Source organism: Plectropomus leopardus, chromosome 6 (genome assembly GCF_008729295.1).
Source record: "Plectropomus leopardus isolate mb chromosome 6, YSFRI_Pleo_2.0, whole genome shotgun sequence".
Taxonomy (NCBI): Eukaryota; Metazoa; Chordata; class Actinopteri; order Perciformes; family Serranidae; genus Plectropomus; species Plectropomus leopardus.
Window position 1 is genome coordinate 25,906,106 of NC_056468.1, and position 27,823 is coordinate 25,933,928.

Sequence of the window (27,823 nt, forward strand, 5' to 3'; positions counted from 1 at the left end):
CTCTGTGACACTTCAGCTTGAGGTTTAACCTTAATATTAAGTGTTCTGAAAAGAAGGCACTCAAAACATGTATAAATGTGTTTAACGTATCCTTCATTAGCTGTTAAATAAAATGTAGCAGAATGAGATGTCTCATCCTCTGCTCTCATGTGAGTGTGCTGCCTTGTGTGTCTCTTAGCTTGTTAGCCTTCAAAACAGCACAAAACATTCATATTATATAGCATGACATCCGAAATAGCATAAAAAAATCACACTAAAGCATGTCATCAAAAGTACTGCAAAAAAAAAAAAATCATACTATAGCATGTCTCTCAAAATCCCGTCAAAAAGTCAAAATAACAATGTATAATTTGTCCAAAAATGTCAAAATATGACATGCCAAATAAAGGGCTGAAAACAACACAGAAGAGCATCTCGAACCAATCATATTATAGCATCTTAAAAAAACGTCATAATATAACATAATGGAAAAAGGACCAAAAACTACGGAAGCCCTAAGTGGACGTGTTTTTTCTTTTTTTTTTACAAGCCGTTTTCTCGATATAACGACATATTATCTCGTTATAACAAGATATTATCTCGTTATCTCGAGAAAACGGAGTTTGTTTTCCTGAGATATTATCTTGTTATCTCGAGTTAAAAAAAAAAAAAAAAAAAGTTCGTTTTCTCGAGATAACAACTTAATATCTCGGGAAAACAAAGTTCGTTTTCTCGAGATAACGAGATAATAAACATAATTAAAATCTTTTATATCGAGAAAACGGCTTGTAAAAAAAAAAAAAAAAACACGTCCGCTTAGGGCTTCCGTAAAAAACAACATAGTTTCTAATGTCGAAAAATCTTGAAATACATGTTGAAAAAACAGCTATAGCATGTTTAAAAAACGGCAGAAAAAATCACAATAGAGAATGTAAAAAAAAAAGGCCCAAAATAACATAGTATAGCATTTCAAAGCGTGACATGTCCACAAAAACATCATTATAATGCATGTCAGAAAAAATGGCCAAAAAGGACATAGCCTAATATACTGTGTTGTTTACAGCCACTATGGTAAAGGCAATTTTTGTTGTTTTTCCGCCACGCTATATTATGGTATATTTGGCCATTTCTGCAACATGACATTCTATGGCGTGTCTCGGCATGCTATTTTATGCGGTTTTCAGCAGTTTTTGGGACGTGATTTTTTGCCATTTTTTGCAATACTATGGTGTTTCATTTTTGGTCAGTTTTTCAACATAGTAGATTATGGTGTTTTTGGTCGTTTTTGCAACTGTCTATGTTATGGCATGGCATGTCTCGCCATGGTTTTATGTTGTAGCCACATTTATTTTATGCTGTCTTGAGGTGTTTTCAGCTGATTTGGGATGTCATATTTTGACATTTTAGCCATACTATAGCCTTGCCTGTTGTGGTCATTTTTTCAACTTGCATTATTATGGTGTTTTGAGCCGTTTTTGCAACATAGTATGCTATGGTGTGTCTCAGCACGCCATTTTATGCTGTTTTCAGGAAATGTCATATTTTGACATTTTAGCCATACTATAGCCTTGCTTTTCGATCATTTTTTCAACATGCAGTATTATGGTGTTTTTGGTCATTTTTGCAACATACTATGCTATGGGGTGTCTCGGCAGGATATTTTATGTTGTTTTCAGGTGTTTTCAGGTGTTTTTGGGACATGTCATAGTTTGAGATGTTTGCCATACTATAGCCTTGCCTTTTTTTGTCATTTTTTCAACATGTGTTATTATGGTGTTTTCGGACGTTTTTGTAACATACTATGCAATGGCGTATCTTGGCACACTATTTTATGCTGTTTTCAGCAGTTCTTGGGACATGTCATATTTTGACATGTTAGCCATACTATAGCCTTGCCTTTTTTCGTAGTTTTTTCAAAATGTATTATTGAGATGTTTTTGGCTGTTTGGCTATGCAATGGTGTGTGTTTGACATTTTCGCCATACTATAGCCTTGCTTTTTTTGGTCATTTTTTTCAACATGTATTATTGTGGTGTTTTTGGCCCTTTGAAACATACTTTGCTATAGTGTGTCTCGGCTTGCGATTTGATGCTGTTTTGAAGTGTTTTCAGGAGTTTTTGGGACATGTCATATTTTGAAATTTTAGCCATACTATAGTGCCTTTTTACGTCATTTTTTTGACATTTATTATTATGGTGATTTTGGCCGTTTTTGCAACAAACTATGCTATGGTGTGTCTTGGCATGCTATTTTATACTGTTGTGCGGTGTGTTCAGCTGTTTTTGGGACGACATTTTTGCCTTACTATAGCCTTGCTTTTTGGGTCATTTTTGCAACATGCCATATTATGGTGTTTTTAGTGTTTTTTTGCAACATTCTTTGCCATGGTGTGTCTCGGCATGCTATTTCATGCAGGTTTAAGCTATTTTAAGCTTTTTTTGGGAGATGTCATTTTTTGACATTTTTGCCTTACTATAGCCTTGCTTTTTGGGTCATTTTTGCAACATGCCATATTATGGTGTTTTTAGTGTTTTTTTGCAACATTCTTTGCCATGGCGTATCTCGGCACGCTATTCTATGCAGTTTTAAGTTGTTTTAAGCTGTTTTTGGGACATGTCATTTTTGACATTTTTGCCTTACTATAGCCTTGCTTTTTGGGCCATTTTTCAACATGTATTATTTTGGTGTTTTTGGTCAATCTTGGAATCAGCTATACGATGGCGTGTCTCGGCACGCTATTTTGTGCAGTTTTAAGATGTTTTTGGGACATGTTATTTTTTCAAATTTTTGCCTTACTATAGCCTTGCTTTTTGGGTCATTTTTTCAACATGCCATTGTATGGTGTTTTTGGTGTTTTTTGCAGCATTCTGAGTGAGTTTTTTCTCTATAATAGCACAAAAAAGTCAGAATATAATATTTTGTAAAAATAGCATTAAAAAACATATGCCACCCAAAATAGTATAAAAAAGTCATACTATATTATGTCTTCCAAATTAGCGTCAAAAAGTCATCGTATAGTATGATGTCCAAAAGCAACAACAAAAAAGTCATAGAATAGTACGTTTTGCACAATAGCAAAAATTACAAGATAGTATTCCTAAACCTAAAAAACAGATAAAACCTCTAAGTGAGCAGGAGGATTTCTTAGTTAAATTTTAAATTTTGTTTAGTGACCATAAAAAAAATTCTTATTCCCTTGTAAAAAATGTTCACACTGTCTTACTTTTGTTGTTTAAATTGATGATGGTTTTGTGTATCTTTCTAGGTTAAAATCCAAAACATGAAATAGTATTTTTTTCCCAGAGTTCTACCTGAGATTTTTTTGGTCTATATCATAGTTAAAATTTTTAAACGCATCAGAGATTGTGTAGGCCTGACAGTATATTGAAAATCTGACATACAGGGGACAGTTAAGTGCAGCTGTTGTCAGAGGATGGAGAAACTACATACTGAAACTATTAAAGTCTAAGAAAATGTGCAAACACATAAGGCATGTTGAATTTATTTCCCCTGCTTCTACAAGTGAAATGCAAACAAATACACTGAAATGATAGTACACTACAAACATAGCATCCTGTCTTTCTAAAACCTGTTTGTGAAACAGACACTCAGAATTACGGACGCAGTGTACAGGTCAAGTTTTTCTAAAAGTAACGCCTGAAAACATTTCCTCTGATCAATCTGGAACAAAGTTACCGCTTTATGAGGACAGTTCTCTGTCTTCTTTGAGTCCTGCATTACTTTCAACACTGCTACTCCAAAACTACAGGCAGTTTTGCGGATGACATGGCCTTAAGACTATGCTTGACTTCATGTGCTACACTACGAGACAAACGTGCGAGTTTTGATGGACAAAATATTGTTTCTATGCCTTTTAAGAGAGCCTCCCAACAGCTACAGAGACAATATTAATATAGAGCAGCAGAGGGAGGATGCACAGGGAGAGTCCAATCAGACATGCACAACATGCAGCTGTTGTGTGCATGCAGGACAACTAGGTTTATCATATCAGCAATACGGAAAACAAATTCTGATTATTCAAATGCTACATTTTTTTAATCTTCAAAAGATTTTTTTCTTTTCTTTTTTTGGAATAAAGTGATAGATTTCTCGCAATACAAGGGATGCAAAACTAGAATTCAACATAATAGCAATAGACAAATAAAAAAACGTATATTCACAGCATAACAATTCAAACTATGTCTTCATCAATCATATGATATGTGTGGCAGCACTATATACAAACATGAATACGGTATCTGATGAAATAAATAGCGTGGTAAATAACGATCAAACTGCCACTCAAGCAAAGCTACATCTCAGAGAGTGCAAAAACTGTCCCAGCCTACATCCAAGAGTTACACAATGGGACCTGACTACACACGTCAGTTTCTGACAATTTGTAAAAGCCAAAGAAATCAAATTGCTCACAAACGCCGCAAAAGCTTTGGGTCAGTAGAGGTTATGACAATGTTTAAACACTAGAGGGAGATATTTACTGCAATGACTTTACTGTGTTCACACTAACATGCTACTGTTAAGTCCACATGACCTATTTTCTGAAAAGAGAAGTTGAATGAGTTAAACTATACTCCAATTTTAAAAGGTAGTCTTAAGATTTCAAAGCAGGATTTATATAAAATTTTATGCTTGTATAATGGCAGTTTTGGGGGAATTGACCTACACTAGTGGAAGGCACTGACAGTTTAAAATTTTGTATCATTCATGCCGACATTTTTTATTTTTTTTGTATTTTTTTAGAAAGAGCTTTTCATTCTCAAGGGCTGTCTTTAGGCAAAGACAGACTAAATACATAATTCAGTGTTTCATCATTGAGAAAAATCTGCCACTTCATCAAAATATATCAAATTTTGCACTTTGAATTATGTTGTTTTTAATATCTTTCTACATTATATTTGAAGGCTTAAAGGCATTTTTGCCATACCCAGCCCACTGAGGATGCATAGTGGCTTAGAGAGTCACCCTGAAAGAGTGAAGCATGCTAAGCTGAGGGTCAGGGGTCAGGTTGAAGGCCATTTAGACATTTACATCCCAAGCTAAAATCATGCAACTTTTATGCAGTGACCATCATGACAGAAAGCATTTTTTGGGGCTTTTTGCACCAGGACATGGCACGGAAACGCACAGGCAACGGAACACAGACAACAGCACAGAGACACGAGCTCAGACATCTCTCTGTCACACTATCTGTATATGCTACATCTCTGTTACATCCACTGTATTTCACTCAATGCTCTCAGCCTTTCCTGCACGTTCAGGCGGTCTGAGGAAGTGTGATGTCATGTGCACCACACACTGAGGAATAATGAGCGCAAACAGCAACATGTCATTTCCTCAAAACCCAATGCAACCAAAACTTTTTCCTCTTGTTCTCCCTGAAAACAATCCAGTCCAGCAACTTCTCAGCCTCTCTGCCTCTCATGCTTTCTCAGCCTCTCGCAAAAGCTTGTTCAACTGGCCTCACATTTGACTCTAAACGTATCTCTAACTTCAGTCTGTATCTCTTTCATTTTTTATTTTGGAGTCACCCTCAAAACTTCCTGATATCCTCTTGAATGATAAGATTACGTGGGCATGTCGCCCTTAGGGGTGCAGGTTTGGCAGGCTCCCACTGGCCACAAACAACTGTAACTCAGGCAGGAAGCCTGGGCTCGATCTTCAGAGAGAGATCATAGAGTGTCTCTTCATCCATTATGAGAGTCTTATCCAGAAGGTACTGGGTCACCTGGACAGAAAGCATAAAAAAAACGTATATAGTGAATTTCCAAAAAAACAAGACACTGCTAAAACAGGCTGTATATGCACCAACCTCAAACATGCAAAGGATCTTAATCAGTTATTGACATATTTTATATCCAAAGATATGATGCCTTCAATTTGTGTAAAAGCATGGCTTTACTGTTTTTTTGTTGCTGTTTTTTTTAACTGAAAATGATTTTCACAAAAAAAAGATTGAGTGTCCTACCTGTAATGCAATAACAAAAATTAATTCTTAACATGATTTGAGGTTAAGTGATTCTTATATTTTTTTAGCGCATTTTTTAACTTTGAAGCATATTATGTTTATTATCTGAATAATAGGGTGACTCTTAATTATTTTGGTCAGGGGGACATGAAGATGATATAATAGTGACATAAAATTTTCATATCGTTCCATTCCTTTTTCAGATTGGTGGCATATTTTATTTTAGTTACGGCATAATTTTACGATATTAAGGCAAAGACTGAGATGTTTAGCATTTGAAGCCACTAGTTGAATAGATAGTCTTTGAAGGTGGAACAGGAAATAAACCAAAATGTCTCTGAAAATATGCTGCCAATTCAAACTGAATTTAGAGCTAATCTTTTTCTGAACTGCTGTCCACAGATTTCAGATTGGCCCAATTTATAGCTTCAAGGGGTTAAACTGAACTATGGATAGCAGAAACACAGGTCTTTAGCTCTCAGAAACATATTACCAGTATATAATTTGAAAGACCACCGCATATCAAAGTAATCAACAACAATCCTTTACAACAGCAGCCAAGAAAGGATTCGTGTTGTCTAACCTTGTGTTACTATTTTCAGAACTCACTTCCACATACTACATTTAATCTTTAAAGGTGTCATATCATAATGTATTTCATTTTAGTTGGCAATTTTTATGGTTTTGCCCCTCGGTTTCCGTGTAGCTGCCGAGGGGCAGCCACAGAGGGTCACACTGATACAATCGTTTGCCAGACACAGAACACATTAAAACACGATTGTTTTGGGACTTAAAATGTTAACTGTACCGGTATTACTCTCTGCATGTCAGATCATACGTATTGTAAATTCAGAAACATAAGTTTATCAGTAAGCAATTCTTCATACTGACATGGTTTTCAACTAGCATATATATTTCAACATAATAGCATAATAAAATTCCTGAAATTTAATTATGGCATTTGATTTTCATGTGCCACCTCAAGCCTTTCAGTAGCCTTATCTGGCCACCTCTATGAATGTTATGTTTGATGTTTTATAGAGCACTTTGTAACAATATTTTTTTAATAACAGTGCAGGATAAATAAGGTTTATTATTTATTATTCTAAAAATGTACCGTACATTTGATGATGTTCAGTGCTGCTTTGGTGAGGTTCTTGAGAAGTAAAAGTCACTCTTATTGGAGAAATGTATGTGTTTAAAGAAATGTACCTTGGCTTGATGCTCTATTCTGTACGGAGTCTGTTGGAACTGCCGTATCTCTCTGATGATGTGGGATATCTAAAGGAAATGCCAAAATTAAGTTGACAGTTAAAGGGAAATATACACACACAGATGTTTTGCATTGTTTTAATGTGTGTATGGGAGGCCTACCATCCTCATTTTGGAGAAGTTAACAAGACCTTCTTCGGTAAAATTGGGTGTTCCCTCCTCAATAAAGGCCAGGTCTGTTAGATACATTCCCAGGTATGGCACACATGGAGGGTTGCAGCTGGAGGAGGAAAGTGTGAAGAAAAACTGTGTGTGACAAATTGTGTCAGAGTCAACAAAAGCACATTTTTATTAACTAATTTGTGATAGGTATACTGATATAATTTGCAATGTCTCACTTTTTCAGGGTCTCCCTCAGGTTTTTAAACCGTCCCTCAGAGGACACGGTCTTCAGCAGTTTTTCCATCAAGGCTTTAGTCTGGACAAGACCACAAATAAACCATATAGTCATTTAGAAAGACTTTTATGAGCAACACAAGATTCACTTAGTCTTAATAAAACACAATGATAATAAAATGACAAAATCCAATTGTCTTTGGCCCTGAATAGGCAACAGGCTTGCAGAAGAGACAGACTGGCTGGTGATTGGATAATTATGGCTTTAATCGATTTAGTGTCATCAGAATAGAGCAAAGACATACAATTACAGATAAATGCCTGTGCATCATTTTCCCAAGAACTCTCTAATGACATCAATTCAGCATACATGTGAAGGCATTATAGAGACCACAGAATTTTCTTCTAACCCTCTATGCTTAGCTAAACCTAACATAGACTTGTTTTTAAGCACACAGAGAGGATTGATGGTGAATTACTCCACCTGTTTGCTGACTTTAGCCCAGGTCTTCTTCAAACGGTAGATGGCGCTGCGATTGAGGGCAGCTGTGATCTCCAGTACTCCGTTGTAGTTGTTGAGACAGCGACAGATGTCAGCCACAGCTACCCACTTCTCTATGGAGTTGGCCCTTGAGCCGACGTCGGTGTGGGTCATAATCTGTGATGCCACCAGGTTACTCATCTTTAAATGGAAAAGAAAAGAGAATGTAAGAGATGCGTTGATTTACAGGAAGGCCAGAAAAAAAGGTTGTTAATGTTATAGAAAGAGCTTACATCATTGAAGTTCTGAGTAGTTTTCATGATGTATGGCGTCCTCTCTGTCTTATCAACCTTCATCCAGCCCTGTCCCAGGAACTCTCTGAGAGAGGGGGGGCAGTGAATGTGATAAGTCAAATGAGATCTCACACACACTAAAATGTTGCACGTTAATCTCACACGATGTAAGTTAAACTAGCTGAAGCCTGTGACTTCAGGATGTTGTCACGTCACCAGCAGAAACAACAGAAGTAAATAGAGATGTCTCATGAGGGCTGTCAACAAGTCAAAAACTAAACTAGGTGCATGGCCAGATTATGAGACATTCGGCTCCGGGGCACAAACATGCAGAGGGCCCCACCACCTCTCCTACATATATGAGCAAGACACACAAGCTTTGTGGTGGTTTTGCCATGTTGTTGTTGTTAACCTGTGTCTCTTTTTGGTCCTTTCGTGTTGCTTTGAGTTGATCTTGTGTCTCTTTAGTCGTTTTGTGTCTTCTTCTGTATGTTTTGTGTTTTTGTAGTCGTCATGTGTCTTTTTGAGGTAGTTTTGTGTCTTTTGGGTTGTTTTTTTTGTTTGTGTCTCAAGTTATTTTACCTTTTTTGGAATTATGTTGTGTCTCTTTGCCGTTCCTTTACATCTTTTTGTGATCTTTTAACGCCATTTTGTGGATGGTATTGCTGGATGAAACTCTACTGTCATCCAGCCAAATATAAAGTTTTGAGAAACCACAGAAGAAATTTTCTTCTAGTTTTAATTATTCAAAAGATGCGTTTCCTTATTGTTCCAGTTGGTTTTTTAATGTCACAAAGCAAAGAGTTTGATAATCTCATTAGTCACCTATTTCTGAGAGAGGGCAACACAGTAAATATTAATTAGATGGAGATGCAATGTGGTTCAATGTAAATACAATATTAAGTAAAACCAAAGTTAAAATTCAATGCCCTCAGTTTTCTTGCTATTGTCTTTTATAGTTAGTAAGCTAACTGGTCTCATAATAAGCAGTATCCCTAAAGGTGATTTAGTTTGCTTGGCCTGACGCAGATCACAGTGTGAGAGAGTTACGAGAGGACTGACTCATAAGGAATGCTCCTGAAGACGATGTGATCCAGCAGAGTGATCTGCTCGGCCAGCTCCATCGCTGAGAGAGACTCGAAACACTCCGCTTTCGGACAGTCCGCCTGAACATGCACACATGGACACACACATGGAGAGACAGAGTCAGAAACAAACAAATAATCACACCATAACACAGATAACAAGGAGATATAAATATCTAATAAAGAAAGCTGGCTATGATGAGTATATTTTATGACAGCTGACAGTTCCCTGGAGACCGTCAGTCAGGAGACGGTGTATTTAACCCTCCTGCCTGGAGGAGAGGACAGCATGTACTGACTGAGGCTTCTCACATCTTACAAAGGTGATGTATGTATGTTTGTGACTCCCAGCCATTTAGCCAATTAACTCATGTATCCTACTTGTTTTCATCTATGGGAACTGGAAACATATTTGGGGGAGGTGAGTATTAATGTGTAAGTACTTTAGCGGAGCCTCATAGAACCTGGTCATCCCATAGAGAACTACATTCATATCCAAATTCAAATTAAAAGTTGCATACACTTCTGCAATAACTAGAGGTTTACATTATGCATCAAGAGGTAGGATTTCTCTTCTCTACAGTTTTTTGCTGCTTCATTGATTCAACACAATAACAACATGTTTTTCATAAAATCACAACAACATGTTTGCAATGAGTCAATGTCCCGCTGCTGTTTTCTCACCATCTGTAAAATGTCCTCGATCCTCAGCTGGGCATCATCCTGCTCCTCTTGAGAAAGGGCACTAGGAGACAGAGTGGAATAGAACAGACTAAAACAGAATAACACAAAAAATAAGACAACAGGACACAAACGAACAGAACAGAAGTAAACAGAAGACAATTAAACAGAACAGACCACAATAAGACAGATTAGAGCAGAATCAAGTAAACTAGAGCAAAATACAACAGAATACAACAGTGCAGAATTTAATAGAATTGACCAAAACAGAATGAAACAGAATATAATAAAATGGAATCAAATAAAAAAGATAAAAACAAAATAAAATGGAATAGAAAATAAAATAGAATACAAAAGAATAGAATAACAGAAGCTTTCATGATAATTTATTTAAGCAATATTACAGTCTAGGGTGTACTAAAACGTCATTTGAGCTCGACCCTCGAGTGTAATATTGCGATTATACAACTATTATATGATGGCAGAAAAAAATAAACTTTTAGGTGTTATATTTGAATGATTCATACACATGCTGCATGTTTTCGTGTGTATTTTTGCACATGCAGTACCTTAATATGTTGGCAGTGGCTTTTCTCTCCTGAGGAAGGAGGTCTGGATCTCTGAGCACCTCCTCCAGGAGACAAATCACCGACATCTTCAGCTCCCCGTTCATCTCAAAGTCCTAAACACAAACACAAATTAACTTCTGAACAAGAAAAGACCCTTATAAACAAATGTAATGGGCTCTCCAGAACCCACCACACGCCTAACATTACCCCGACATTAACCCAAACCTAATTCTAACAGAAACGTTTAAACCAGAAGCTAAGGCTGATGAAAACATATTTTTTCTCACTTATCTCCAAAACTCCAACTCCAAAAATCACAAAAAAGGAAAATGTAAAAAAAAAAAGTTAACCGAATATTACCTGAAAGTAACATCAACAAAAAATGTAACAAGAATGTGATGGTAGATAAAATAATCAGATGAAAATGTTTGCTTTGAGCTTAACTAAATACATGATTATTTAACCCTTTGAAACCTGGGGAAATGGGTTTAATTTCTTCCAAAAGCATGGGAAGAAAGCAATGAAGAAATAAACCCCAAATTAGCAAGAAATAAGTACAGGAAAATTTCCTCACAAATAAAGTACAAGAAAATTACCAAAATAAAGCTAAACGAAACTAAACAAAAACATAGAAATTACCTGAAAAAAGGGCTTAAAATTATATCAGTTCTGTAAAATAACTACATATAAGTATGATGATTAGAAATGTGGATATTTTTCCCTAGCTTTTTAAAAAAGTAATTATCTAAATCGACTGATTTCATGCAATTTGTGACACAATGCTTGTCAAGTTGCTCATTGCCTTTTCCTCATGTTTTTGAAAGAAATCAAATCAATTTGCTCAGTGTTCAAAAGTTTAAATACTTGTGAAAATGCCTCTGAACCTAGCACAAGAGAAGTGATGCTGATCCAGGTTTCAAAGGGTTAAGGTATCACACTGATGCGAAACTCATAGAAAGGGAACAAATACTACAGTAAATGTGTCCTCGTCTTTGATTTGCGACATGATCCTGATACACTCAGAGATATTAAAGGAGGCAGCAACCACAACAGTATAAACAATCTCTAAAGAATGACAAATGTAAATAGGTCTGGTGTCATTGTATGTATCGGGTGGCTTTCTCCAGACCCCACATACTGTGATCTATCATCAATCACTGTTACATAATCCTTCATGTCTTCCGACGGTCCATCCCTCCTCCTGAGCCGCCTTAATCTAACAGCCTCTGCACCTCCTTTCCCTCCTCTTCTTTCCTTTCACTTCCATTGCAATTCAACTCTTGTTCAAAGGTCAGTTTTAACAAGCTCTTTGTTCTTTGGCCTTCCAAAGAAAAATGTGAGTGGGTGTTCATATGTGTGTGTTTGCGCTTTGCCTCGGCGTTAATAAGCCTACTAAAGCTGGCCTGTCATCACAGCGTTTTGTGTTATTGAAGAAAAATACATAAAACAGATCGATGCAGTTAGACCTCGAAGCGGGGAGTCAGACAATTACTGTGATATTCACTTCATTAGAGGCAACACTGGCTGTTTAGCAGAGGAGTAGGTGGACTGAGGCGAGTTGAGCTCGTCGTCCGGTTAACACGGCAACAATATTCAGTATGTGTTTGTGTGCATGTGGCTGTTTACATGCTCAAGTGAGAGCGGCGGAGCAGAGAGAGAACGCATCAGACACCTGCTTTAATGAGACCACAGATGTGATCACCCCCGCAAAAACAGGGGACCCCAGACACACCTACACAGAGAGAGAGGGAGAGAGAGACAGCGGTGGGTGCAGACAGACCTGTGAGTGTTTGGAAACCCAGTGCCGCAGCACGTTGAGGACTCTGTTAGTTGCAGCTCGGCGGATGATGAACTCTTTATCACAAGTTCTTTCATTGTTTGTAAACACTGAGGAAAAAATTAAAAACCAAAAAGGAAAAAGCGAATGAGAAAAATAGTATTTTATGTGATAAAATAAAACTTTCAGTGATAAGCTTAACAGTATTTGCCAGAGACTGTATAATAAAGATGGACAAATGACAGTTAAGACAACGTTTGCCCCCTTGTGGTGGGCTGCAGTACAGGTTAAAAATCCCCTCTTTTCCATGTTAAGGGACGGGACATAAGACAAACCAAAATATCAAAGTCAAATAATTTTCCCCAAAGATGGTTTCTGTCATTTTAAGATAGCTCCTATCACGCTGATTTATGCTCAAGTTTTCATTCTTCTGATCAGTTTGGTTTTAATCAGTTGTTTGATGCTAGAAAAAGAGAGCTGTGCATGTCAATCGATGTGCGGAGAACTCTCAGACACTGGCTAAATGATGACATCAGCACAAGACAGCAGCGCTGTATCCGAGATATTCTGGCTTTGTTATTGCTCAGTGGGAGAAAGTGGAGATGTGTCGTCCATCTTCATATACAGTCTATGGTATTAACCAACAAAAGCAAAATCTGTTAGTGGTTAAAACTATTGCAATCAAAAAATGTACTATGTATTTAAAACATTTATGGATGTAAAAAAAAAATATTTGCAGCAAAATTTAGGCTGCTTTACCATTGAATGTAAAAGTACGCGTTTTAAATATTTTTGTGTTTTTCTGTGTGAAGGGATCTTGTAATCAGTTTTTTACAGGGTAATTTCAATAACATTAAAGTCCAGAAAATCCCCACAGACCTCATTGTTAATCATTTTCAGATGGACCAAAGTAATTTCAATATAAACTGTTCACAGTTTGATGTTTGGATTATTCAGTGTCAGCGCGGCACCATTTGTAAAAAATTATCATACTGTTGAATTTTTTAATTAGCATTTTTTCAGTACTTAGACCACCACAAATACAATTTATTGCTATAGAACCAGGGTGGCAGGAGAAATAGTGGAAAATAGTAATTTGGGTAAATCAGCAACTTAACATTTTCACAGTTTCAACGCATTGCTATTCCTATTAGTTAACTTCCTAATGCACTGTAGGCAAAAATAACACAATGTGTATTAATAACTGAATCCTAATATTTACAGTATCTAATAGCTCCTGCTAACAGATGAAGCAACAAAGTAAAAAACAACAACAACAAAAAACTGTTTCCTTTTAATAGTTCCACACTTTTGTGAGACTTGTAGGCTATAAATATTACTAATTTAGTATCAGAGAAAATAATAACTACTGCAAACTGAAACAAGAAATAAAAACTCTCATCTTTAGTAGTTTTGAAACTTTTTCACATCATGTTTCATCATTGTGTGTGTGTGTGTGTGTGTACCTGGTGGTGAACCATGTCCTGCTGCTGCTGTGGCGATAGCAAAGGCTGAGGCAGGAGAGACGGAGCAGCGCGAGTTCTCCCCTGACTGGACTGCAGACACACAAACACATAATTATCATCAACAGCAACATTACTGTTATAATTTTTTTAAATTTAAATTTTAAATTTAAATTTTTTTTTTAATGAAACATGATCGGTCACAAATTAAAATAACTCCTGATGACCTGTTTAACCTAAATGTCAAAGCGCATATTATAATAATTGAAGTACTTTTTTTTTTCACAGCAACCAATTTTCCTGTGTCAATCTAATTAATAATAACAACCAAAATAGTAACCAAATAGTTGGTAGTTGCTTGGAAACCTTGTGCTGAAATATTCACATAAGTATGTACGTGGCAAACAGTTCGAAGTTTGCCTTAATATTCATGTAAATGACCTATGAAATCTAATAAAGACCACATTCTCTGCACATTACAGGTTATGTGTTAATGAGCACTATGACTGTAACCAAATTTTCAAACTAATAATGTGTGAAGATAATGTTTGTAGACACTGGCCACGTTTATTTGGCTCCTGTACTTATTACATCAAGCACAAACATGTAAAAAAGACAAACATATATTTGGGCCAGTGCAGCGTGTTTGATAAATACTAGAATCTATAGATAAAAAATACAAATCTGAAAATTCACCTATTCATCATTTACTCACAAAACTCATCAACATTGTCATTCTTGATACAGTACATGCACATCACAGACCATAAATATACTTCTGCATGTTAGCAACATTCCCAGCACAGTCGTCAGAGGAAAATTTTGCCATTGCACATTTCTGCAAGCCATGGAAAGGATTCATTTGTTCATTTCATAAATAAAAACACATCAATGTTTCAAACGTGATATAGATTTGTTTACATGAATTTGAGCTGTGAGGGGGTCATCAGGAGGCGGAGAGGATTGCTCATGGTGTGTCACCTATGTGAGATGGCTGCCAAGCTGAGGGCAGCGCAGACTGCTGTCTGAGACTAATAAGCAATAAAAACAGTTGTTTCTAACAAGACCTTGGTGTAATTTCCAGTTGTGATTGTGCCTCCAAAACAGGTGTTTTTATTTTTTAGCTTTTGCCTTTATTGGATAAGATAGCTTCAGCGTGAAAAGGGAGAAAGGGGGGATGACATGAAACAAAGGGCCATGTGTTGGAATCGAACCTGTGACTGATTCTGCAAGGACATAGCTTTTACACATGCGGTGCCAGCTCTACCAGGTGAGCCACTGGGCACCCCCAGAACCAGGTGACTTTTTTTAGTGAGACATCAATGGAATTTCCAGTTGTGATTGTGCACCAACACCAGGTATTTAAAGTCAATTTCAACTATTCTTAACCTTAACCAAGAGGTTTTTGTGCCTAAACATAACCACACATTAAGCTAAGCATTGTTGCAGCGTTAAGAAACGGTAAGTTTCAACTAATCCATTACATTATAACCTATAAATATTTCATACCGGTGGTTTGCAAAAATGTGCAACGCAACATTTATTCTGCCGGGTTGCATTTCCAATAGCAATACAGAAACCCCCACTGTGGTAATATCAGGGAAAATAATCCTGAGACACCAGTCATTCTCACTTAGCCGCACAGGACCGTTTATGCCGTGGTCTGGCTCTATCTGAGCTTCATATTATGCTGCACTAAAGATGTCTGCCTCCAGGGTCAGGGATGTTTGCCTGGCTCTGCAGAGTGGCCTGTCAGTGGGCACAGTACTGCCCACTGCGAGGGCCTCTAGTTATGGTACTGTGGTCCAGTAATGACTCATAAAACCACACAAGCACACAGACACACACAGTGTTACCTCCCGGCTGTCTGTAGCGGAGGTGTCGAGGTGTGGAAGGGGACCGACTTGGAGACATGTCTCCTGCTTCACTGCTCTGAGGAGACTCTGGAATGATTTTCTCCAGTGACACTGACTCCAGCACGGCTAGACATGAAGAGAGGGATGAGAATAACGATGATGGTTATGATGATAGTGATGATGTTATGGTCATAGTGTTGGCCATTTTGCTCTACTGGAGAGGAGAACTTTATTACACTGAAGTTCACAGCCATGCAGAGATTACTCAGTATGACCATTTCTATAACACCAGGACATTTATATTGTTCCCTGCACATTTTGTTAATGTGTGAGTATGCGTCAAAGTAATTTACATAATTTGCATTTACGTGTACCATGGGTGTACTATTGGGTTGAAAGCTGGGGATTGTGAAAGCCATGGCATATATAATTTATATAATTTTCAAACTCACTTTTCAAACCACTCAGTGATGGCTTGTTTACTGTATGGCAGCATCTGTAACATGTATTATGTTTCTGAAGTCCTAATTGCTAAATCCTGGGCAACTGGACTTGCTTGAGTTTCTTCTTTTGTTCATCGGTTCAGTTTCTGCAGTCATTTTTTCAGGGTTTTCCTTTAATTTGCTACCAATCTGTATTTGACCTTAAAGGAATACTTTCCCTGCAAAATGACCATTACTATATCAGTCACTCAACATGTGTTACACTTAATTTGTGAGGAAATTGTTCTTGCATGCCTCCACAGTGAACAGAGAATCAAAAAAAGGCGAACATTCTTGCTGAATTGAACTTGCACAGTACAATCTAAGTCTCATTTATCCAGTTGTGTGCTTAGTGCTTCCCAAACACATGAACGTAAAAATGTAAGACTTGGACCCTACTGCAAGACTTGTGTGAGAGTTTGTGAACGGATGTTTTAAAATATTTTTTGTCGTTGTTAAACATAGTCCCCATTTACTTCAGTTCATCAAAAAGTGTTCACTTTTTTGGATTGTTTGTTCATTGGAGGCATATGGAAAACAAAATTTTCTTCACAAATTCAATTTAACATGGGGAGTAATTGCTATTGTAGCGGGGTCTTCGCTCTAACAGGTACAGGACTAGTAGAGAAGAATAACTCAGGAGACTGTAGGGACTAAACAGGAGGAACTTGTATACTGATGGGCAGAATGAAATGAAAACCCGGTACACAGAAAGTGTGATGAAAAGGTACCAGGTATTACTGACAACAACAGAAAAAACAAAAACATAAAACAAAAGCAAATGAGCTCAAAATATGAAAAGTATGGCCATGTCTTTAAACTGGGCTACAAGAACAACTACTTTCATGCCAGTATGGGACAGACTGCCCGCCTGCACCTTCAACCTCAAGAGGATCATCGAGAGGCTTGACCTGATCTGACAGATGGTAGCAACTAACAAAGGATTTGGTTTGTTGTCACAGCTGTGCTACTTCCAAATACAGCAATAATCAACTGCCAAATTATGAATCTACTATCAAAATATCGCACTGTGACAGAACAGTTTCGTGACAGAACACGATTAACATGATAGCGTTAGCCGCTAGGCTAAAGAAGCTAGCGGTAGCCGCTAACACAGTCTTAAAGACTGTGTTAGCACCCTCTTTGCAATGTGTGGCTCACAACAGCAATTCAATAACAACATGGGCAACCTTTACTCAGAGCACCGCCAAGGCTAAACAATAGCAGCGTGCTAACAACAATAGCACTATCGCAACTCACCGATTCAAATATTCCGGTTTCTCCCGCTCTCTCTGCGCAATGGCACCACGTCCAGGGACACATCCATAGATCGGTAACATCAGACAACCTATGCAGTGCATGTTTGAAAGCACTGGATGTGAATAATGTTAGTAAACCCTCTAGTATTTACCAATAGCAGTAGCACTGTGCTCTCACTGCTATCCGGTCTACCCTCAGCGCCAGCCCTGCAGCGGCTCTGATTGGTCGCCCTAGTCTCGCGATATTTTTCGCGCGCGAGATCAGACAGGTAAGGGAAATAGTGATACTAGTGAAACTGATCTGATTTCCCTATTATGCATCCATGGGTTTCACTATTCAAAGGGACATTTTGTAATGTTTAAGCACAGTAAACATTACAGTACCTGATTACTGGAAGCTCTGCACTGTAGATGCTCAGTTGCTACTTATGCATCATGTTGTTTCGCCTTAGAAATGCATGTGTTGTATCATTACAACCAATTTCATTTTGATGTAATTTGATAGACAGAGATTGCCTATTTCATCTGATGACTCCTCAACATATGCTCAGAATATCACACCAGTTTGTCAGTGACGGAAAAAGGCCAAGAGAGAGGGCACGATGAACAAGCAGATAGGAAGATATGCAAATGACTGCATGTTCATAGATACATATAAACACATAAATGTCCAATTAAGAGATAAAGAAACTGCGAGACAGTATGCAAAGGAGGTGAGAGTGGCTTCATGGTACAAGTGCTAATGGCTCTTGTCTCCTAGTGAGCAGTAAGCAGCTGCCACATACACACACGCACACACGCACGCACACATGCTAATGAGGGTCTTACTGCAGCTTGTCCTTGCTGTGCTGCTTCAGATGCCCTGACACTCTCTCCTCAGCCTGAGAAGGCTGTTTAACACCACTATTAGAGGATCTGAGCATTTGTGATGGGAAGACTCAAGCACACAAATGTAAGCATATAATGATGTCCCACCAGGCGCCTGTTTTCCTCTAAAAGGGAACACTTGCCATTTGAGGAGTGACCTCAAGCTCTTCATGAGCATTTCAGTTCGCCAGTAAAGCTCCACAATGTCAATGTTCAGTCACAGAGAATATCTTAATGAGCTAACCATGGTGTAGAGGCACAGAATAAGAATTTAAAAAATCTGCAGATGCTTCACAGTTCTGCTGTTCCCTAAAAAGTAATTACAATCATTACATTATTGTATTGTTAACCTTACTGACATACCCACAAAATGTATAATTACGTTTTTATCCCTGTTGCTTCCATAATTACAGTATGATTAAAAAGAAGATCATCCTTTGACCAAATGTCTACATGCATATGTGCTATTTAGTGAGAGTGGTAATATCCATGTTACATGGCCATGCCCCCCACAATGCAAAAAAGAGGGAAATTTGATCCCCAAACAATTGTCATTAATGGGTACAGGTTAAAGGTCATACTTTCCTGTGTTTAATTATACTCAGACAAATGAAGGCAGCATTCACTGTGCTAAGCGTAGTGGGGTACCACAAAAGAAACAAAACTCTGCACACGCCTGTTTGTGTGTGTATAAGACAAAAAAGAGACAATGGAGCAGAGACAAAAGAGGCAGACTGAAAGTGGACTGACAAGATGCTGGTTTAAGGTGGGCATCAAGACATTATAGTATTAAAAAAATGTGAACAGTATTATAGACAGTATGTCATATGTAGTATTGTAATACATTGCTTCAGAGTTTGTCAGAAAAAAAAGCAGGATTGCTTCCTGACAGGTGGAAATTCAAATATCAGTCGGAGTCCGCTCAGTCAGCTGAGATTGCTTCAAGTCAAGCAGTCGTTCCTTTTGTTGGGGGTGGGGATGATTTGGTCCCTGTATTTTTGCTGTGGAGTGAGCGCTGTGAATTTACACTTGCTGATTCAAGCAGCTGCGTGCATTCTGCAGCGGCACATATGAGGAAGTGACTCTGCACCCTGAGGTAATGTCTTCTCTCTTCTTCTTAGTTGTGGTAATTAAGGCTCACAGCAACCTAATACAATACAGTCTCTGGCTTTTGTCTGATATCTAGTGTCGACAAAAAATGTTCTTGCACGTATCCCATTCGCAGTAAGCGCTGTTAGCTTTTTTTCTATATCACCTGTATGCTGCTGTCACACTTGCTCATACTTTAAAATGAATTATAATTAAATTTAAGATAAATGAATAGTCAAAATTATTATTGAACTTCCAGATCTGATGTGACTGACATTATTCTGAGTTGGTTACAGCCCGAGAAAAAAGGTTTGTAGAACTTGGCCACCAGCCAACCTCCGTGTCACTAATGTCGTCCTGAGGTTTCTGTCTTTCTTTGGATAACTTCCTCATTAAAACCAACATTGGTGATCCTGGATATCAAGAGGTTGGTTATCACCTGTCTGTTAAAATTGTGGTTTCAAGCTATGAGCAGAAGAGGCAGGTTATGAACCGCAGTGTTAAAAGCCACATAATCAGCAACATGAAAGAGGTATTGAGATGAGATAAAACGGTCAGGGGAAGATCTCCACAGGGACAATCAGTTAAAGTGACAATTAAAAGTGATATTCAGAAGGGTGTAAATGTCAAAAATCAGGATTCAGTTGCTGCTTTATTGGCAGTTGTTCGCACAAATACACAATTGAATGCATTTTTCTCACCCAGCTCTCTACACCAACAGACATACTCTCTCTGTTTGTCTCTCATCATTTCATTTAATCATTTTATGGCATTTTCAACAATTCCAGCCCTAATGCTTGTACAGTATCAATATTTTTGCACTGTATCTGTGTGGAAACTGTAACGTACCTCTGCGAATGCTCCGTCTCAGTTTGCCACAGAAGGGGTCGAACTTGGGCACCTCCTCCCCCTCTGCAGTCGAGCAGGGACTCTGATCCGGGGACGAGGGGATGGGAGGAACCTGGTCCTGAGGTAACTTTGAGTTGTTGGGTGGGGGAGAGGTGGAAGAAGGAGGAGGAGGAGGAGAGGAAGTGGTTGGAGTCGGGGTCTGAGGCGTCGGGGTTTGGGGGGTGTGGGCAGATGTGGGGCTACTGGCAGCAGACTGGGAAGTGTTATGGTTGACACTGGGGTTTGACAGAGGACTGGTCAGGTCGAGGCCTCCAACCCTGGCAGTGATGGGGGAGTGGAGGGATAGCTTTCGTGTTTGAACAGGGGAGGAGGTGCGGGATGGCATGGACAGAGGAGGCGGAGAGGAGAACTTGCGACAAAGACGAGGAGATTTGTCGTTTATGTGCTCGCCACTTCTGTTGTTCTGGTTGGTGGCAAAGAAAAGCTCCAAGGACCTGGAAGGAGAAGAAAAAGTAATTTGTTAGCAAAATAAGAAGATATCGTAAAGGGATGAAAAGAAAATGTGTAAATGTGACAGCTGAAAATAAGAGCTTGTTTTTCCATGTGCCTTAAAGAGTAAAAGTTTTAATAGCAAAGAAGTTTTGTCTTAGAAACATACACCTGGTTAGTAGGAAAAACAGAGTTTGAATTTATAAAGAAGTATAAAGAGTGTCCCAGAAAAAAAGAAAAAAAATCTAATTAATCACAGCACACTGAGGACCCACAGGCATTTAGTGTCACATATGGGCATTTAGCTGATGTAGTTATCCAAAGTGACTGATAATGAGTGGGCACATACAGCGCAGTCAAAATTTTAGAACAAAGACATAATTTTTATAGTGTTGTGTCTGCACTCGAGCAGACTGGGTTGTAAATAAAACAATGTCTTTGATGTTACTGTCCTGACTTTCAGCTTTAATGTTGGAGTGTTTGCATCCACATCAGATGAACAGTGTAGGACTTTTACACCTTTGTATGCACTGTTTCTTAGTTTTAATGAACAGTAGCAGGACAAGTAAAGATAAATGTATAGTTGTTCTAATTACAATTTTTATCATTTCAAAGGGTGTACGGGTTCTTGTGCAGGTAGCTTATTATGAGTAAAAGTAGTAAATATGAGAGAAGCAAAGAAGGGAGTCTGGTGATGTAGCATAAAAAGCAACAAAGGCAGCGTAGGAAAGAGGTCAGGATGGATGGATAGGTCAAATACAGGACTTTCACTCTAGAGACTGCTGTTTGTGTCCCGTGTGAAAGCAAAACTCAACATCAACATATTCAAAAACTGTTCATCAAATGTGTTTATAAGCCCCCTCAAAAATCCTTCAAGCGGAAAGTTTCTATGATTTTAGTACCGGCATATTTGCCTAAAGTGGGATCATCATAGTCAACAAAAAAGTATCCACTTCATAGATTAGAGTAAAAAAAAAAAAAAAAATAAAAAAAAAAATATATATATATATATATATATATATATATATATATATATATGTATATATATATATACATATATCTTAAGTCTTTAGTCTTTTATCAAAAACTGCGTTTGCAATATTTAAACGCCTTATTTACCAGGCAATGAAAGTGCAAAAGCTTTAATCAGCAAGCACTTCGTGATGACATTAACACCGCTCAGAGAGTCATGTGTACAGAGCTACATCAAGGGAGAAGTAATCATGCATAGATAAACACATCCATCATTTATTCACACAAGCCACTTATTCAGCAGGAAATAGAGGAACAAATTGCATCCCAGATTGAAAGAGGAGGGGAGGAAATAAAAGACGGAGAGAGGAAGGAAAGATACATGAAAAGCAGAGAGGAGGAATGCTGAAGAACTTTGAAGCAAGCAGCGGAAGATGCTTGGGAAAAGGACACAAAGCAGACAGAAAAGCAATGGCATAAAGGGATCGATATGAAAACAGAAAAATAAAACAGCCTTGAGGAAGTGATGTTCCAGGGAGAGAATGTGCTACAGACCGGCTGCAGATTGAGGAATATATTTCCCTTCTCTTAATGCTGTCTACGTATCATCAACCTAAAGTGTTTCAAACTGGTAAAACTACAACTAGAATGAGTTCTTTCATTCATATAAAGAGATATGTAGATCAAAAAGGGAAAGTCATGCATCAGTAACATATCAGACCAAGACCAGAGAAGAAGAACAGGCAGGAGAAGTTGTAAAGAGAGAGTAAGAAGGAGGACAGAGATAGACGTTACTTGGACTGATCCATGGCAATCTTCTTGATCTTCAGACTGTAGTCTGGACAGATGGATGAGATAGACAGACGATCAAATGAGTGGTACCGCGCCCTGTAGTTAGAGGGGACATGAAGAGACAGGGGGGTGGATGACACAGAAAAATGATAAAATGGATGAGAGTGATGGTTGAATTGAGACATGAAAAGTAGGAGAAGAGACTGAATATGGAATATTTGGCTTGAGGGAAGATGATGGAGAGATGATAGATGAATCTCTTGGAAAAGGAAAGGTGTGTTTAAGAAGGGGAGGGGGTTAGTGTGTGAGTGAGAGAATAGCAGCACATTTTCCATCTCCCAGATAATAACACATGACTGAATGGGAGAAAAAAACAGTGCAAAATGGACGCAGAAAGCTGCATTAAAGTCTGTGTTTATGTATTTATATAACATAATAGTGCCATGCAGAGTCCAACACATTTTCACTCCCAACTCTGGCCCTACAAGTCAAAATAATGCTACATTTTCACCAGATCCTGCTGAATCTTGTTTCATTTTAAAACTACATCACCTTATTTAATAACTTGATCCAAGTTTCTTGGATCCACCACATCGCGCCAGATCGACTCATTTACATAAAGTTGAATCTATTTTACTTTATGCAAATACAGACCGGCAAACAAGCTGCAACATTCCAACCATTCACTGCACGACGGTTTCTCCTGCTTTCCATTGAAAACAAAGAGAAAGCTTTGAGATGTCCTCTGTCAACATATCTGGTAGAAAGGCGCTGTTAAGGTACTTCAGTGTGTCAGTACCTGAGTTGAGGTTCACTTCCCAAGCGTCAGTATTTGATTGCTGTGAGACAGGCTTAAGGGACAAGAATGAAATGGGGGAATCCTCTTCAATCGAGAAAATAAACTCAACCACAGGTGGACTTTAGGGGGCAATTTAGTTCTCTGGATCCAAAAACTGAAATGCCCCTCAGAGGTTCAAGCTATTTATTTGTAAAAGAAGGGAAACTGCAGCGCTCCAAACTTTGTAAAGAAATGCTCTTTAAAAGACATGAAAAAATAATAACTGCAAGATTGAATATTAAATATATAATATTCAAAAAAGACCCATGAAATAGACATGGTTAAAACAACCGTTTCTGAATATTTGAAATGCTTAATACAAATTTTCCACAGTATTGATACTGTTGATCACTACTTTCTGGCTTCTCTCTGACATAGATGGCCATGTTAAATTTAAAATTTTACGCCCTCAATTGTCTTTTTTTTCCTGTAGTACTGAAAATGGTATTGAATATCGATATCATTATGGTATTGTATCAAAGCTAGAAATCCCAGTATTGTAATAGGATAACTAGTTAGCACTAAACACAAAGTACAGCTGAGGCTGATGGGAATTTCATTAGTGTTGCAGGTATGAGGTCAAAGCCAAAGTCTTGGGTAAATCAAAAATTTTGACCTGTGCGAGACGAGACGAAAAGTGAAAGGACCACAAAAGTCATTAGAATTCATCCTCTGGGGACCATGAATGCCTGTATAATATTTTAGGGTTAATTAACCAATCATAGTTGGGATATAGCAGTCTATATCCCAGTCTATATCTTAATTTTTAAGAACTGGAATATAGATAAATATCTGGTGGATGATGGGAAGAAAAAAGAGGGAAAAGTGGAAAGCTCATAAAACACTTTCACAACACTCATCACATTTCACTCACTCATATGGACACATAAAACCAACAAGAGTTATCTGAGTCGACACTTTTTCTCTGTTTGTGAATGTATATTTGTGTGTGTGCATTGTATGACCTAATAGGTATGGAGGAGAAGGGCTTCTTGTAGATGTCGGCCAGTTTGTCCATGACCACAGTTGCCGTGGTGAAAATCCTGTACGTGTGCAGGAAGGTGTTGAGGAAGTCTATGGAGAGGAAGCGCAGGTCGGTCAGCCTCTCCAGCAGCCGCTCCACGCTGGCGTAGCGGATCTGGGGGACCTTGCAGGAGTTGAGCGTCTTGCTGAAGCAAATGTCAACATCATCTTTATGGAGACGCACATCGGATCTGATGGATACACACGTACGTACATATACACACACAACTGAGCATGGGTGACTGCTGGGCTGCTTAGCAAGGAAAAGGTTATGAAAATAGCCGAGCAAAAACAGCCAAGTACAAAATCGATAAATGAATAAAGAAAATCAATGTATTACAAAGAAGGAAGCTAAAAATAAGAGTGGATACCAAAGAATAATTCTGAGCAGGAATAAATATTTAATAAAGAAAAGCTTAAACATAACATAAAGCCTAACAATTTACTGTACATCAACAAGACTGTAACATTTTCACCCAAGTGGTTACACCACATGTTTTGCACCAATGGCATGAAGAGATGGGTGTTCCTCTTCACAAACACAAACATACTTACTTGATCATATGAGGCACAGTGACTTTAGAGTTCTCCTCAAATACACTGGTCATCAAGCCATTACAGCGGATATTATCTATACACTAAAAACAGAAAGATGAAGTGAGAGAATGACAGTATGAGAACGAAAAAGTGACAATATTTACATTTTTTTCATGTTTGTTTAACAAACAGAACTTAGAACACCAAAAATATTTACTTTGAAATAATCTTTCCAGTGCTTATTTGTTTATCTGCACGCTCCATTTAAGGCTCATTTTGTAAGATTTAGGGGAATTTATTGGCATCTGATCGTGAGGCTTGCAAATTGCAACCAGCTGAAACTTCTCCTGGTTAGGATTCCTTCAGTGGTCATTGTTCTGGAGGTTTTTATCAGGAGCCGAATTATTCACAGAGGTGTCTTCCTCTCCAAAACAAACAGACGAGGTGATTTAAGTCAGTAAAAAAAACACTGAATTTAGCAGTTTCACTTAACAAATCAGTGTTTTTTCCCGATGCTATTCATCCTGTCACAGACGTGCCTCAAACCCAGAACCTGCTAATAAATTCTCATCTCTATTGTCTGATGACTGATGATCAAGGTGCTTACAAGGCATATTTTTACCAGCTGAATTATCTGCAGAGGTCTCTTCCTCCCCAAAACAAACTGACCCAGTGATTTAAACTGAATGAAGTATTTTTGCGCTAAAATGTAATAGTTTTGCATTGTTGCAGAGGGCCCGCCAACTATGAGGGCAGACACAAAATCATGACTGGACCTATCTAGAGCCAGTGTTTGGTTTGTCCATTCTGCAGAAACATGGCGATTCTACATGTGGAGTCCGTGGATGATGTCCTGCTCCCTATGTAGATATAAACGGCTCATTCCGAGGTCATGAAAACAAAATGTTTTTTTTTTATTTTCAGGTGATTATACACTAAAGAAAATATATTTATTATATTATATTGCATTTCTGCCAAAATGTCCCACTAAATCCTACACAGTGGAGCTTAAGGAAACTACACCAAACATTTGCTTTAAAAATGGTTTAATCTTTAAAATATTTCATGAATAATGGTGCACTTACATTAAATTACATTATTCTTGAAGAAGCATTTGCCACCAGATAGGGACAGTATAAAGCCATCTTTCAATGGTAGAATGACAGCCTCAAAAAATTCTTTAAAGCTCTTTTCTTGTTTTGAACAAGAAGCTGCTCCACCCAGGATGTACTTATTACACTGTATTCTTTTTCTGTCAATATATCCCCCTAAATCCTTCACACTAGATCTCTAAAGCAGAAAAGTAATCTAGATTCACTTTACCTAAAGTGCTCATTTATGTATCATAAATCCTGAAAATGGTTGTGAAAATAATTCAGAAGTATGATTTGACAAGGGATTGATGGAAAAAAAGAAAACATTTAAAGCTGTCAATTAATTTTTGTCTGATAAGAATTAATCCACTTTGACATGCTTGTACGGTGTTACTCTGTCTGTGAAGTACTGAGGCAGTGAGCTGAACTCGCCCCTGGGGAGCTGCACCCATGTCTGTGTTTACTTATTACTAAGCCGCCTCAGTGCCCAGTGGAGACATGCTCTTGCTATTTGGAGGGTCTTGTTATTCTGTGTTTGTCTGGGTGAGTGTTTGTGCATTACCTGGCTAATATCACTGGTCCATGCCGCCTTCTCCTGTCGCGATGGTGCCAGTAACACCACAGTGAATGAGGGTGTGTCTGATGGCTCTACTACCAGCTTAAAGTCCAGCTGACCAAATACTTGACCGCCAGCTTTAGCTGTGTGATAAAAGAAAACAAATGGCTTTTTATGGTCTTCTTAATTACAATGGTAGTAAAAAATAAATGCTTGAGCTCTCTCTCTCTCTCTCTCTCTCTCTCTCTCACACACACACACACACACACACAGACACACACACAGGGTTAATTAAGCAGACCTGCTATCTCCATTCTACGCACCCCTGCAGCTTAAGTGTAAAGGTGTCTGTTAAAGTGCACATACATGTGATGTCTCAGCACTGAGTGTGTGTATGTGCACGCATTTGTGTGTGTGTGTGTGTGTGTGTGTGTGTGTGTGTGTGTGTGTGCGTGTTTGTGTGTGTTTGTGTGTTTTGGTGTTTCATCAGTCTCCTGTATTTGTAAAATGGATCCTCAGGAAGAAAAAAAAAAATTGACAAAGATCATCAGTGTCAAAAGATCAAAACCTGACATTTAAAGGGGTGAGCATCTGATATTTAAATGGAAGTAATTTCTGGACACTTATCGTCTGACACCTAATTAACCTCCATGAGTGGTGAAGGGCCTAAATGAACCAATAAGAACTGCCTGTGTGTCTCCCAACAAAGACACACAGCTTCATAGATGTGGTGAACTTACACTCATCATCACTGGCATCTGGCTCCTCTATGAGAGTGCAGTCAATCAGTGACAAAACTCCACCTTGCTGCAAGAGTTTGACAGCAAATATTAAGAAAGGTCTATTGGAGAATTGGTTAAAAGTTACCTTCAATTAAATAATTAATTTCCATTCTGACATCTACTTAAACTACTGAGGTCAAGGTGTTCTCACCTTGAGAAGGTGCAGTTTTCCTCCGGAGCTGCGTGTGCAGATGAGAAAGTGTTTGGTGAAGAGGAAGCAATGTCGCTCCCCCTCCTTTTTTAGAGAGAGGGAGCCCAGACGGACCTTGCTTAGCTTCCCTCGCTCCACCGACGGCAGCTGGATCAGAGAGCCTGATGAGCAGCAGGGGCACAGGATTATTGCATTTCATTAAGCTGACATTAAGCTTGGAGGGCTGCACTGGCTAAGCATCTGCATTGGCAAAAACAAATGTGTG

The 27,823-nt window shown here is 38.3% G+C and overlaps 1 protein-coding gene across 4 annotated transcripts in view; it reads right to left on the bottom strand.

Annotated features, from left to right (window-relative positions):
• Positions 1–3,446: 3,446 nt before the first annotated feature.
• Positions 3,447–27,823, bottom strand: part of LOC121944391 (ras-specific guanine nucleotide-releasing factor 2) — a 54,684-nt gene continuing 30,307 nt past the window's right edge. Inside the window, exons 11-29 of one of the 4 annotated variants that reach the window (XM_042488162.1) lie at positions 27,559–27,719; positions 27,366–27,432; positions 26,632–26,768; positions 24,994–25,076; positions 24,381–24,629; positions 22,581–22,673; positions 20,325–20,818; positions 15,779–15,904; positions 13,926–14,015; positions 12,463–12,569; positions 10,683–10,795; positions 10,117–10,177; positions 9,410–9,513; positions 8,348–8,432; positions 8,058–8,255; positions 7,576–7,655; positions 7,340–7,457; positions 7,178–7,246; positions 3,447–5,725 (exon numbers count right to left, since the gene is read on the bottom strand). In XM_042488162.1, coding sequence (XP_042344096.1) covers positions 5,633–5,725; positions 7,178–7,246; positions 7,340–7,457; positions 7,576–7,655; positions 8,058–8,255; positions 8,348–8,432; positions 9,410–9,513; positions 10,117–10,177; positions 10,683–10,795; positions 12,463–12,569; positions 13,926–14,015; positions 15,779–15,904; positions 20,325–20,818; positions 22,581–22,673; positions 24,381–24,629; positions 24,994–25,076; positions 26,632–26,768; positions 27,366–27,432; positions 27,559–27,719 — 2,528 coding nt within the window. In that variant the 3' untranslated portion in view covers positions 3,447–5,632. Of the gene's footprint in view, positions 5,726–7,177; positions 7,247–7,339; positions 7,458–7,575; positions 7,656–8,057; positions 8,256–8,347; positions 8,433–9,409; positions 9,514–10,116; positions 10,205–10,682; positions 10,796–12,462; positions 12,570–13,925; positions 14,016–15,778; positions 15,905–20,324; positions 20,819–22,580; positions 22,674–24,380; positions 24,630–24,993; positions 25,077–26,631; positions 26,769–27,365; positions 27,433–27,558; positions 27,720–27,823 lie in introns of all 4 variants that reach the window. The other 3 variants (XM_042488161.1, XM_042488165.1, XM_042488163.1) reach the window with 3 other exon arrangements.